General features: G+C 37.7%; 2 protein-coding genes across 3 annotated transcripts in view; one reads left to right on the top strand and one right to left on the bottom strand.

Moving 5' to 3' along the window:
* DDAH2 (DDAH family member 2, ADMA-independent) overlaps window positions 1-4,492 on the top strand; it is a 20,484-nt gene extending 15,992 nt beyond the window's left edge. For both annotated transcript variants that reach the window (XM_072429719.1, XM_072429718.1), the window contains exon 7: window positions 36-4,492. In XM_072429719.1, the coding sequence (XP_072285820.1) occupies window positions 36-152 (117 nt within the window). In that variant the 3' untranslated portion in view covers window positions 153-4,492. The remainder of the gene's footprint in view (window positions 1-35) is intronic.
* On the bottom strand, window positions 4,493-12,675 carry LOC140343176 (uncharacterized). Its single transcript, XM_072429722.1, has 6 exons — window positions 11,880-12,675; window positions 10,734-11,048; window positions 9,765-9,903; window positions 7,677-7,708; window positions 6,371-6,444; window positions 4,493-6,285 (listed from the first exon to the last, which is right to left on the bottom strand). The coding sequence occupies exons 1-6, from the start codon at window positions 11,926-11,928 to the stop codon at window positions 6,187-6,189; spliced, it is 708 nt and encodes a 235-aa protein (XP_072285823.1). The 5' UTR covers window positions 11,929-12,675; the 3' UTR covers window positions 4,493-6,186.
* Window positions 12,676-14,143: the final 1,468 nt, after the last annotated feature.

Here is a 14,143-nt window from a genome sequence, read left to right on the forward strand (position 1 = left end):
AAAAAAAAAATGTCAATTCTGTTTGTTTTCTTCAGGTCTTTCAGAAGCTGACTGATTACACCCTGGTCCCAGCATCCTGCACGGAGATGTCCAAATTAGGAGGCTGCCTAACCGCCTGCTCCATACTGATAAACCGCAAGCTGGAAATCTAACTTCTAGCCCAACCTCTCCCAGCCTTACCGGCCACATCAGCACAGGCTGGTTGGCTTACAGGCAGCCTACACCTTTTCATATCCTCCCATTATCTTTCTACAGCATCCATTTCAGCCTACAGGATTTACCTGTATCATCCACAAATATACTAACACAAGCAACTGTAGCACATAGGTTTTCTAGAACAATGGAGGTAAAAAAAGTGAAGGTGTTTCCCATAGCAGCCAATACAATTCTAGCTGTTCTTTTTCTATATCTGAGAATGTGCTTTGGGTTTAATAGGAAACACTGCACTTTTTGGGGGATTGATCCTAAATTAACTGGATAGGTCTCCTAACCTTTGGACTGTACATATCTCTAGGACCTGTCTGAATGTCTGGGGCTGCCAGTAGACTCAAGTAGTTTTCTGGAGTTTTGGTTTTTTTCCTGTTGTAGTTGAAACAATGCAGATTTTTTATATTTGCTTGTTGAGATAACTGCATCCAGTTATCAGGCGCTGTATACAATCTGCATTTAGAAAAAAGAAAAGTATGACTAGTGTGTAAGTAATGTCACAGCAGACCCGTTACCATTTGTCTTATCACATGGGGGTACGACTGAGCTGTGACTTTCTCAGAATGGACGTTTTAGGTGAAATGTTTGATATAACCAGTGTATGGAATGTTAATATCATGTACAATATGGCCATTAGATGGTACACAAACATTTACTAGAAGATGCAATATTTTGTCATTTTATCTGTCTGGTTCTCCATCACATTTTCATATATTTCTGCTGTTTCTGCAGCACAGTGGCACAGACTATCTTGCTAACCATATGTTCTATTAAGGGGAACAAATAATGATGCTTAAATGCAAATCTTTTGGTGCTAGTATGTCCTTTGTCTGTCTTTTTGCATTTCTCTACCCCTCAAACACATTCTGAGTTGATTTTAGTAAAGGAATGTAGGCTGTTTACTTAGAGAAGTGAATGGTCCCTTTGCAAGGGGTTATTTAGTTTAAGTGAATGTGGTGTATATTCATTTAGCCAACTGGCAAAGAATACCTAGTCATGTGGAAATAAATAAATAATAATATAGTATTAAAACAGGATGTCTGCTTGCACATGATTAAATGATTGAAGCCTCAGGGCTGATATCGGACGAGAATCTGGCATGTGTACAGTGCTTGTTGTCTTGTCGTTTATTGATCGGTTCCGGCGGATCCACAAACGAAGAATGGTCGTAATAGAAGCAAAGGGGAGAGAGCGCAGCGGGTGCAGCTACGTCATTCTCCCTCTCCATAGAGCAGACAGGTGCTGTATGCACAGAGCTTGTTCATTCATGCATCTTCCATTCTTTTGTCCTTGGAAAGGATCATGAACACAGCCTTAGGCTTTACCGTATTTACTTAGCTTAGTGCGATATCCCTTGCAAGGGGTCATTCACTTTGCTAAGAGAACTGCATATATGCCTTTAGTAAATAAACATAAACAGTCTCCAATCCAATAAGCTTTGCTAAATTTGATATTGTAGGACAGCGCAGGAAAATACTATGTGTGTTTGCGGGCTCTTTGAAGTATCATCCAGGGCAAAATGTTACATGTTGGGATTTGGTTATCACCGCAAGTAATCCATACCCATATTCAAGTACTGTGCCATATAAAAATCAGAAAATGGGCTCAAATATGATAGTTTTTCAGGGTTTGAACCACTTAGGGCCTATTTGCCCTACAACATGCTTTAACTTTAGTGGGCTGACCCAACTAAAAATAATTGAAAAAAGTAATTGCATGCATTTTTGGAGGAACACCAAAGGGCAAAGTACATTACTGCTGTGTATAGCACTGTAATGCATGTATGCTGAAGGTGCATTGGGGTGTGATTCAGAATGAACAACATTGCTTCCCACAAATGTGCTGCATGTGTAGTACAGTAGCACGTGATTGAATACTTGCGTTAATGTGACACATATGTAGGAATGGACATCTAAAGAATCTCTCATACTTTGCCCATGCAGGACAGTGTTCATTAGGAACTCCTACCTACCCTACACTAATGAAGGTCTGAAAAGAAAAATAATGGCTGCAGCCAACATATTATGCAGCACTGTACAATAAACAGATGAAAGACAGATAAAAACCATAACATGGGTAGAGTTGAGGACCCTGTCCTAAAGAGCTTACAATTGAAGACTTATTCCTTTAGAAAATGTCTTACTTGAGTCATACTTCAAAAGCTTGTGCAGACATAATATAAAATATTTCCTATTTTTGGAGTTGTGTGCTGCCTGTCTGTTTTACAATGTCAGTTTAGCAGAATGATGGATATATCTGAACAGGAAACTCCACCTCTGACTAATGGTTTTGGGCAACTTAACGTGAACCTGTGTCTTGGATTTTTACTGGACAGATTGTTTTGTGCACTGAAGTTAAGCACTATACTAAGCACCTTTTTACTTTTTATCCAGATAATCCAGGCATCTGGGATCACCAAAATCAGGGCTCTAACTTTTCCTGAATTCTGATAACTTTAGTCTGTCCTCCCCTAGTTTTCCAATACAAGGTAAAAGGTGGGGGTTACCTGCATGTCACAAAAACCTCATGTCTAGAAAGGTATAGTTTGTGCTCTTTAATTACTTAATAATAAGAAACTCTAATAATAATTTGCAGCCTAAAAATCAATGACCGATACACTTTAAATCAAAGGTTTACTTTGTCTCTTAAGGACTCGGCCAAGACAACTCCAAATCAATGACAAGGTTAGCCTGAATGCTGGGGGCAAATGCTGATGTGAATTTTTAAAAGCAAAATAAACAAATAATTAGAGAGTTCAGTTTAAGAGTAGACAATGCTGTCATTGTAGCCATATTGCAAAGGGGGAAGGTGAAAATTGCCACTACTGGAGTGTCCCCAGAAATACCCTTCCCATTTTCGGAAGCCAATAAACTGCATACCAAGTGAAAGACATAAATAAAGGCCTTTTTAAATGCCAAAAATGGAAAAAAGTTATTGGTGTAGTTAGCCTGTAGGGGCAGTGTAGTAAAAGAACAATGAATAGGTTTCAAGAACGTATACTATTGGCAGGTGGTTATGGGTTGGAGCATTGTCTCTTGAATAGGGAAACATTAATGGAACGATAACTTCTGCTGTTGGGTAGTTACCATTCCCTCATGGGCCCATAAGCCTTGTTTTTGCTGTAACTCACAAAATGGCAGCCTCCATGGTATAGGTGATTGATGCACATTAAAACCCTATATATACCCTTCCTGAACCACCGTTATAAACGTTTTTCTTTTCTCTCTACCTCATTCCCTGGCTCCACCTCTACCTCTTCTATGTAGAAATGCCTTCAGACTTTCCTTGTCCATCTTTCCTAAATCACTTTTCTCCTCTAAAGGGACATAAATCGTTTTAGAACAGGACAGACTACTTTACTACTTAAAAAAGTGGACCGGTCAGACCTTTCCAAGTATTTAATACATGAGGCTACATTTAACGTGTTTGACAGAAGCCTGGTCTTAACACTCATCAGAACTCTCCCTTTGTCATTTTGTTCCTGAAGAATGATTTTCTTGTTGCTTCTGGGGACTAGACCAATTGGTAACTTTGAGCTTTTGGTACATTGTCGCCCTGATATATCCAAATGGGCTGCCCTTAACACACAACATGTTCACGTTCATGCAATAATTCAACACAATAGTGTAAATGTTATTTAGCCAATTCTGTACATACAACACCTTGGGTGAGACAGCCATCATTTGAGGCTTTCCACTTACATATTTGCTCTAAATGACACCGATGCAAAAAAATGCAGGGGATACGCTGCCTGGAGAAACTTACTGATCTAAGTAAATGTTTTTTATTTCCTAGAGCAACTGAACTTTTCTTTCCTTATCCCAGTGCAGTATGGGAGAATGGTTCCTATGGACCTCAAACCAGACTTCCATCAGACATTTTAATACATTAAAAAAATTAAATACATTTTATTATTTATCCCATAATTTTTTCACTTAAGAACAATTACTTTTTACCACTGTGGGTCCCATTTGGTGGATACCTCTTGGGTACTCTTTTGAATGTAGCAATTCGGATTGTCCGCAGAAATTCCTACCTTCAACACATTAGCCGATATTTCAACACAAGCCTTGGAATTGGATAACATAATCTTATGGTGTCTGTTTTTGGTAATTTGGTACAACCTATTGACTTTCTATGTCCCTTTATACCCCCCTTCTCTTCTGAGTATTGGAGCATCAGTCAGTTACACCAACCCCCTTAAGCTGTCTCATCTATTATATGCTGGAAACAGGTTTTGTTTTATAACCCTTTTGGATTTATAAATAAACCGCTTCAAGGAAAATTCAGTGTTATCTATTTTATTATATGCAAAAAATAATAAAAGTTACAATATAGGCCTAAATTCTGCTTAGATTAAAAATAAATCTTGGTATATCAAATTAAGGTATTTTTGATCCACAGTGATTGTTACATATTCAAATGATTATTAAAGAAATTGGATGGTAAAAATGGTTGCTGTTAGATACAATGTGAAATGTTTAGTGGGTGAATGGATTTCATAGATCCAAAAAGTAGTCAGAAAGGAGCTACATTTCCCACTACAAGCTGAACATGCACTATGGCAGCATAACAGTCCTAAAATGTGTTTGCTGCATTGGTTTTTATCCTTTTTAGATTATGCTAGGGATATTCTTGTTTCTTAACATGACAAAGCTCATTCACCCCACTATATCGGGACAACAGAAATACAACAGAACTACTTGAAATGCCCTCTGCCCTCTTCTACATTACCTTGATGACTTGAGGTCCTGTAGTCCTCAAAAGAATATATATAAAAAATATATCTCATAATATTGCAGAACAGGCAAGGAGTGCACAGAAAATTATCAGCTAGCAAGGTTTTCAGCAGTAACTACCCATATTGTTGCACTTTTCAAATGGAAATGAAACCATAAAAAAAGCTTCAAAAAATAATTGTTGGAATTTACAAACACTTTAAGGGACAAGACAAGCCCTTGTGTGTTTAGAGATGCTTTTGTATCATTCAACCTCATGCAATCACCAGCTTTACTGGGGGAAATGGCTGCAAATACAATACATAAAAACTAATGTGGAGCTGTGAATTTACTGTAGTAAGTACCTGGAGCTATTTCAAAGTGTTCCCCCATGGTCGAGAAAAACTGGATTGCCTATTAATGATCGACTAAAGACTTTTTAGGGTTCCCCATGTTAAAATGTTGAGATAGGCTGCATTATAAAATGGAGCAAAGGACATGCGTGAAGAATTAAAAGACTTATAAATTGATAATATTATTTGGTTAAACTGTAACTAATGTTTTATCCCTACTTTACATTTAATACTGACTTATCTAAAACAAATACAGTTAATGAGAGGTTGTAAAAGAATTATATGACATTAACAGACTGTTATATCCTTTTTTTTTAGAGGTAATAATACATCAATCAAACTAGGGGAACATAAGGAACAAAGGGATACAGATTTTTATTACCAAGCGGGGAAATTCCCTCCAAATGAGGTGCAGTTTAAATTCATGTATGCCTAGTGGTGAAATGGCCAAATATATTATTTATTTATTTGATCACAGATTGTTAACCAATCTGTATTGCCTAATTGCAATAAAGGAAGACTCCAAACTTTCTCTGCGCTCTGGCAGAGGTGTCTGTGTCACTAAATGAGCTTCATTACAAATACTTTGATAGTTAAAGCATTTCACATATATGTATATACCCATTTGTAGAGACATATTCCGGCACAAATTTGGGGTTACTATAGACTGACCACTTTGGAATGAGCATATTCATGGGAATGTAAATCTTGCAAGTCAGAAACTAGCTAAGTAGTTAAGCATTTTTCCCACCTTGCTCTGGTGCCAAAACAAATCTATTAAATTTTACCCATTTATTGGTTCTGTTTCTGTATATTACCATCCCATTCAATAAATATGCCATTGTGCATTACACGTGTTTTGACACTATGTACAGAAAGTGTGAAGGGGTTTTGGGACTAAAATTCAATCACATTATAGCTGCGTAAATTGTAGAATGAGGATTCAGCAGTTTTTGGGAAGACGGCATTTGGCTGATTTCCAGCTCCACATAAGATACTTCTGTACTCTGGAATAAAAAGAAAAAAAGCAATAATAATATTTTTCTATGTAATGCCTAAGTAGATGGAGCCACTGCTCTTTTCTAAACTTACCGTGTCCATGTTTAGATCAGTCATGCCTTGGTTTAAATTATCTGTAAGGTCAGAGTTGTGTGATCTTTGTCTTTCTGCAGTATAAATAGTATATTCCATTAACCCACAAAAAAATCAATTGGAATGTTAGGCAATTCATTTTCATTATGTCGTGCAGTAATTGCCCAGTAATTATTACAGCGTTGCAGGCTTTTTTTCATTTCATATTTTTTTTGTTACTTTGAATCTGGGGTTCAGTGTCAGAAGTGAAAGGCTAAGTAACTCTAAAGCACACTGTTTTCCAAATCTTTTCTTATAGTTCGCATTATTATGGATGCAGCAGGCCTGCGTGCTTTGCCTACAAACTTTAAATAAAAAACAGCCCCATTTTCATGTCCTGGATTCCGTTTGGACGGCTGCAGAGGGTTCACCCTTCCACCAAACAAGGTTTAATTTGTAGTATTCCTGGATGCACTGTAGGATTGAGATATATGGGTATACATATATATGTATACACATATGTCCCACTCACCCTTCCGATCTAAAGTTTGCTAAAAAAGTTTCAATGGGACAAGTAATGCTATTACCAAAATAAAGGGGAAAAGTTCCCTAACCATAAGGAATCATAACTACTATATTAAAGCTACTGTACTATAAAACAGTTAACAATCTTTCTTAAACCAACATTAGAAAGAAATTATATGTCCAATATATCTGTCCATCTATTACTTCCAACACCCAAAGCGTCCAAACATCTTTGGTGATTGGTATTCCAATCATTTAACAACCCATCACTACTTGGCACAATTCCAGTACTCCATACTCCATAGCTCAATAGGTCTCTGTATACCCCGAGGAAGCCCTCACTGGCGAAACGCATCGTTTTAAGACCCAGGTTCCAATGTGTTAACTATACGCACATTTGTGACTTTCCCTACTGATCAAAAATAGTATGGAAAGATACTAATTTTACTGTGTGTATATTAATAACTATTTCAATATGTTTTTAAAGGTTTTGTACTAAAATAAAAATTATAGTGTTTTTTTACATAATAATTGTTCTAGTGCTTTTAAAAAGCCTACTCTGCTTTCCTTTTTTTTCTCTATGTTCCAGATCTAGATGTATTCAGTCTAATGAAGAACTAGGCTAACCTGATCACAGACCATTTCAACTTTGCTTTATATCATTTTTTTAGACTTTTTTACCTTTGGGTATTTACACTGGAGGGCATAATAAAGAGTTTCAAACAACATTTCTACTAAATATAGTATACTCATTTAACAAGTGTGCTGATTTTCATTTCAGAAAGTCATCCAAAATTCTTACCTGTGCCCTGGCGATGTAATGTTTGTGTTTTCCTAAACAGAAGATGAAAGAGAAATGTGTTATTTCTCTTGTTAAAAAATACTTAGTGTAAATATAGAATTGTCTAAGCTTTAGCTGATTGGAAAACAATAATCATTTATGGGTATATGACATTATTCATAAATAATGTGTTTCAAAGCTTTGGATACATTTTCTTCAGGGGTTTAAATTTATAAAAATGTGCATGGTAAAAATAACCATCCCCCAAATACATTCTGACCCCTAACCCTTAGCATATATTTCATAAGATTGTGTGGGGTAGGTCTTTGGAATTGGTCCTTTCAAGTGTGTGAATTTTGTGAGGGTAGAAAAGGAGCACCATGAACTCCAATCAGTTGGAAAATGATGATCACTTTATTGATGTATGTAAAACATAAACAAAATATGTGGGGGCACTGGGGCTTCCTCTTTTTTAGAACTTTGGTAGTATTAGATCTTTTGGCCTTGGCTACATTTGATATCATACATTATTGATTAATGTCCTCCAAACCTTTGAAGCTTCCAAGTCTTTGTACTCACACAAAAACCTACAAGATGTTGGCCAACCGGCCACAAGATGATTAAACCTACAAGATGTTGGCCAACCGGCGGTCTAGAACACTATCACTTGACCAAGATGATGTCGTCAGCCCTGAGTAAGCTCCATTTGTTCCACTTTTCGAAGAATGAAGACACCAAGCAATGTGGGAAAGGTGACTATAGGTGGGTTAAGGGTGGAGAAAGGCTGGTAACAAACTATATAAGGCATCTCCTAATATAAGAGTCAAATCTTTTCTTTTAGCAAGAACCAATCCCTGTCTGTTTGCCCCACAGCCAGCCATCAGACTCAAAATGGAAACTCACTAATAGAGAAAGTGGGAATATTGGTGGCTGTGGTTCAAAAAGTTACTAGAATAAAAATATGGTAACTAATATTCAAGAAAATATCTTTAAAATTGGGACACGATGGTATAGAGTGTCACTAACACTTAACAAACTCTACCCACAATGTGAGAAGATATGTTGGCGCTGTATTGCAGAGGAGGGTTCTTTCCTACACATTTGGTGGAACTGCCCCTCCATTCAACCATTTTGGAAGTAGGTTCAGGAACTCACTCCAGTAATCACCGGAGAATTAGGTCAATTGACACTCCTCCTACGTCACAGTGAAGCTCAGCCCAACACATACAGAAAAAGTCGTCTTTTTCACTTAGTAAATGTCCCCAAACTAGTCATCCCATTAAAGTGGAAATCTCTGCAGAGACCATCTATCAAGGAATGGCTCTAAAATATAGATAGGATAGCAGAGATGGAAGAACTGATCTACCAATCAAAAGATGACCCATTTCTAATTAACATGGGCTTGCTGGCTACATTCCAGACTTTTCTCTCTGACACTGTTATCAGGTTGAATAAAGATAATGCATCCCCACCCTCCTCTTATGCCCCTTCACCCCTCCTATATATACTTCACATATTCAATAGATACAGTTTAAAATGGTATGTTTTTGCATTGCCTTAAAATGGGTATCTAACCCCCTTGATAATTTATACCCCATAACAGGGACTATATTAAAGACAGTTGTTAAGCTCATAATTTCTCTACGTAATACAGAGAAGTGTTCCTATATATTATAATATTTGTTAAATTAAGATGTATGTTCATACACTGAAAAGTTATAAAAAAGAAAGTAATGTATGCAGTTTTTTGCAATATTGTAAATGTTATCATTTTTATGATAAAAAAAAGCTTATTTTGGAAAAAAATTGGAAACTACCAAAGCTCTATATTTATGTGTGGTTCATGTGACCCAAAACATGTGCAGGTTAGCATTCAAACCGGAGACTGTATGCTTACAGGGGGTCAGTGGTTGGTAAAATAAGAATGAGGCCAGCAGCAATGAAATTTATGCCTCCTAAACACTCAGCAGGCACAGTTGCCATATTTAAATCCTGTACAGTTTCCATCATGAAAAATAGGGAAGGCAATGGAGTAATTAGCAGTGAATAAATTTTAATAGAATGCACATAAAACAAATTTATATTCCTTTAGATAACACATCCACCTACCTGCAGATTCTGAATAGGCAGAAGCTGGATGTAATGGCTGTCAGTGTGATGAGGATTATCAATAAAAGTACTGCAGTCACAATGGTTATGATAAGTCGTGGTGGGACTACGTGAACTGGAACATTTTTTTTCTCTTTGCCTGTAAATTAATTTGAATAAAAGTTTGATGATTAATGGTCATAGAGAGACAGAGATTCATCTCTTTGTGTCTCCATGCAGGTAGACTTGTAGCTCCTTTAAGTGTCACCCTACAGGAGGTAAGACAGGTCCATAGCCCATTTCTATATGTGTCACACTCAAACCTCCCTGTGTCTGTGTCACCCTGCAGGAAGAAGGACAGACTCAAAACTTATTTCTGTCTGTGTCACCCTGCAGGAGGAGAGACAGATTTATATCTCCCATTTGTCTGTATCCCCCTGCAGGAGCAGATACATTATACACCTATAACTCCATTCTCTCTAAGTCACCCTGCAGGAGGAGAGAGAAATGAATATCTCCCCTCTGTCTGCATCACCTTGCAGGAGGAAAGACAGATTTATAACTCCATTGTGTCTCTGTCACCCTGCAGGAGCAGATACATACTTATAACTCCATTCTGTCTGTGTCACCTTGCAGGAGCAAAGACACATTTATATTTCCTCTCTGTCTGTGTCACCCTGCAAGTGAAGGGACAAACTTATAGCTCCCTCCTGTACTCTGGAGGAAAGACATATTCATAGCTGCTTTCCATCTGTGTCACCCTGCAGAATTAGGTACAGACTCACAACTCCCTTCTATCTGTGTCACCCTTCAGAAGAAGGAATGGATTTTTAGCTTCCTTCTGCCTGTCACCCTGCAAGAGGAATGGCAAGTTTATAACTCCCTTTGTGCCACCCTGCAGGATAAGGTACAGACTCACAACTCCAATCAGTCTGTGCCACCCTACACATAAAAGGATAACCCTTTACATCATTATGTCACAACACCTACCCGTGCCCTCTTCTGTGGCTGGCAGGGCGGATGTCTGAGGTCCTATGTAGTACACAGCACTAAGGCTGGGATATTGTTCAACCCTGCATTCCCATCGTCCATAGGTATTCTTCTTGTTGGACAGATAGTACAGTGCTTTTGTTTCTTGTTTTTTGGTTATCTGTACAACATTTCCATTATAAAAATATGTGAAGGTATATTCCTGACGGGTATGGGTTGTCCAATCGAGGCACAGCTGGCATCCCAGGGCACTGTGGTTGAAGCGTTGGCCTCCTTCAAATAATGAGAGTGAAACAGAGGGGACTTGTGTGCAGCCTGTGGGGTAACAGCAGAGGTGTCAGTAAATACAGTAATAAATGTCATTTGACTGCTTTGAGTACAGAAATAAAATCTGTACACGAATATCTTTGCTGTCCAATACAATGGAAGGTCCACTTACACTCTCTTTGCATACTCCACCTCTCCAAATCATTTTTGTTACTAGGTGAAAAAAAACAATTTCACATCCCTTACCCCCATCTTCCGCAATGCTGGATGTGAAGATTCCTGTGGGACACAGAGCAGGTATAAACACACAGAAAGATCATTCACAAAAAGTCTGCTCAGAAGATTTTGGCTGCTCTGTATTCCACAGGAGAAAGACAGAAACATTATTCCTACCTACCTATGGGTGAAAGATGGGAAAAGGGTAACATGTAAAGAAAGTGTAGTCCAATTTTTTTCCCTTTAGGAACCTAGGGGTAGGTAATGGGGAGTGTAAGAAGACTTTAACATACATTTCTGAACATTGATATTAGCATCTGAAAACTGGGATATCTGTGCAAACCAATCAATTATACCAGTATACTGCATGATAAGTGAAAAAATAAATCACCATCTTACAATACAGTCAGATCAGACATAGACACATAGGTGGCCTTTGGAAATGTATACATTGGGGTCAATGACAAAGGAATAGTGATTGACCTAGCAGATATTCTATGAATACTGTTATCTATCTCCATATCCCAAACATGGACCAAAACCATAAAGTTGGCCGCAATCTGATTGTTAAGAAAACATTGCAATCAGTAACCAGGAGGTGAATGTTCATCCCATCACACAGCACAAATATCAATGATTCCTAGCAGACAACATATATCTTACCTTCTGTACATCTGTAGATTAGTAGAACAAGCCCCAGCACCCCCCACATGTCCTTGGTTTATGGCGATCTTTGTTATAAATAAATGATTTCCTTGTCACCCGTTCTGTAGATACTCTGTGACTCTGCTTTACTTGACTTTCTATATTTGGGCTATCACTATCAAGCTGTCTCCCATCCACAATGCCTCTTGGTCCCTTTTATCTGTTCTCTTCTTTCTTCAATTGTGTTCGGTATACATGATCCTTTTCACCTTACTTTGGATCACTAGATTCCCTGCTTACCTATTTTGCGTGACCAGATTCACCTTTGCTTGATCTTATAAAAAATTATTGACTTTATCCTTCCATAGGTCACTAAATCCTTTTTTGCCCGTCTTTGTGACATGCAATCCCTTTTACTTGTCTCTAAATAACTAGATTTCCCTTCACTCTTTTCTTTGGGACTAGGTACCCCTTTTCCTGTTCTCCACCAACAGATCTCCTCTAGCTATCAGTGGACCAAGCTTAGTTGTGTACAACAAAAAACTTCTATAACTGTCTATTTTTTTACTAGATTATCATCAGCTGTCTCCAACCATATCCCCCTTTATGGCACCTAGATTCCCATTACACAATTCTTCATCAGTAGATCCCTAGCATCTGTTTGTCACTAGATCCCTTTATCTCTCTGTGCCACTAAGTGTCGTTAACCTATCCTCTCATCATCAGATTTTCCTTGTCACCTTCACCATCCTCTCCTGCTCCTTTTATGTCTGTTACCCTTTTCTTTCCTCTAATTGTTCTCCAGCACCAGGAAGAGTCAACTCCGTTGCAATTTTATCTCTGACAAGCAGACTTTACATGGCACTCTGTATTTCCAGATATGTCTGCTTGGCTATAAATAAAACTATTTTCACCAGGGAAGAATTATTTAAAGGGATGGTTTACTTTAAAATAAAACACCACCATCCTTATTAAAAGTAGGATTTCATTAGTAAAAAGGGTGAATTTTAGGTTGTGTGCAGCTCATGTACTATGTAGAGATCAAGCATTCCCAAGACTTTGCAGGAGTAGCACTTACTGCTCGGTAATAATGTGGTGGGGTGCTGACAAAGTTTCCTGATAAATGAATGTATGTTTATTGAGAATTAGATCTGTAATGTGTAAATTTGTTCTTGAACTAATACATTTCCTATTTAATGCATTCTTTAACCCCCTAGCGTTCTAATTCTGTCAGTTTTTTGATGCAAAAAGTGATCCTATTTTTTTTTGCAAAGAAATTTTTGTTTATATTATGGGCCTGTAATTCTTAGGATTAACTCCCGGGTATAATAATTATATTTATTTATTATATTGTAATTATAATATAATAAATAATTATAAATTATAAATATAAAAAATAATGAAATAATAGACCACAACAATGTAATTTAGCAAAAAAAAAACTATTTTATCAAAAATTTTTCACTGAAATTTTCCAAACAAGGGTGCAATATTATTGATAAATAATAATATAAATTAAATGCAGATTTTAGAAAAGTTTACATTTTTAGTAGACATCCCGGTTGTGGTAGAAGCAGGGTGCTGCACAAAGCCCAACATCACAGCCAGGACAGTAGAACCTGGTTTCCTTGCGTTTCTTCCTTCCTCTGTCATCGGTCTTTGAGCAGCAAACCACCAGTACCACTTCTGCACAGGTTTGCCCACAACTCCCTGCAGGATCACCAAGCCCAAAAACAGCCAAATGTCATCCTTGGTCACAGGTTCCCATTTTCTGCTTCTTGCAAACCTCAGGTGTGGAGTACCTTGTTGTTGTCTAGCCTACCTGCATAAAACAAAATAAAAAAGGTATCTTAGGATATGTTCTTTTATAGTGGTGAAGGTGGCAAGTAATATGTTAGCAAACACAGAGCAGCATATATGTTTGCATAAAAAAAAAAAAAATAGCAAAAAATTTAAAAAAGTTAGCAAACACAGAGCTGCATACATGTTGGCATGAAAAAAAAATTAATTAGCAAACACAGAGCAGCACGTTTGCATATTTTTTTTTTCGATAACTTCAGTGCTGCCTGGTCCACATCAAGGTCAATAGGACACCATGTGCGCACAGGTTCAGAATCGTCACTCAGTTCACTTTCGCTGTCTGATGACAAATTTCCTGGTGAATCACTATGGCTCGATTCCACAAGGGACTCCAAATCGCTATCGCTGCTTTCAAATGCCTCCAAAACAGCGCTTGCGCCGGCGAGATGCCGTTTGGATGCCATGCGGTCTCCAGCAATCAG

The sequence above is a fragment of the Pyxicephalus adspersus genome, chromosome Z (genome assembly GCF_032062135.1).
Source record: "Pyxicephalus adspersus chromosome Z, UCB_Pads_2.0, whole genome shotgun sequence".
NCBI lineage: Eukaryota > Metazoa > Chordata > Amphibia > Anura > Pyxicephalidae > Pyxicephalus > Pyxicephalus adspersus.

Coding starts and splice junctions, on each gene's coding strand:
- LOC140343176 (XM_072429722.1), bottom strand. CDS start 11,928: ATGTGGGGGGTGCTGGGGCTTGTTCTACTAATCTACAGATGTACAGAA. Junction 9,904..10,733: donor AGCCACAGAAGAGGGCACGG/GTAGGTGTTGTG, acceptor ATTAATTTACAG/GCAAAGAGAAAAAAAATGTT. Junction 7,709..9,764: donor TGCCTATTCAGAATCTGCAG/GTAGGTGGATGT, acceptor TCTTCTGTTTAG/GAAAACACAAACATTACATC.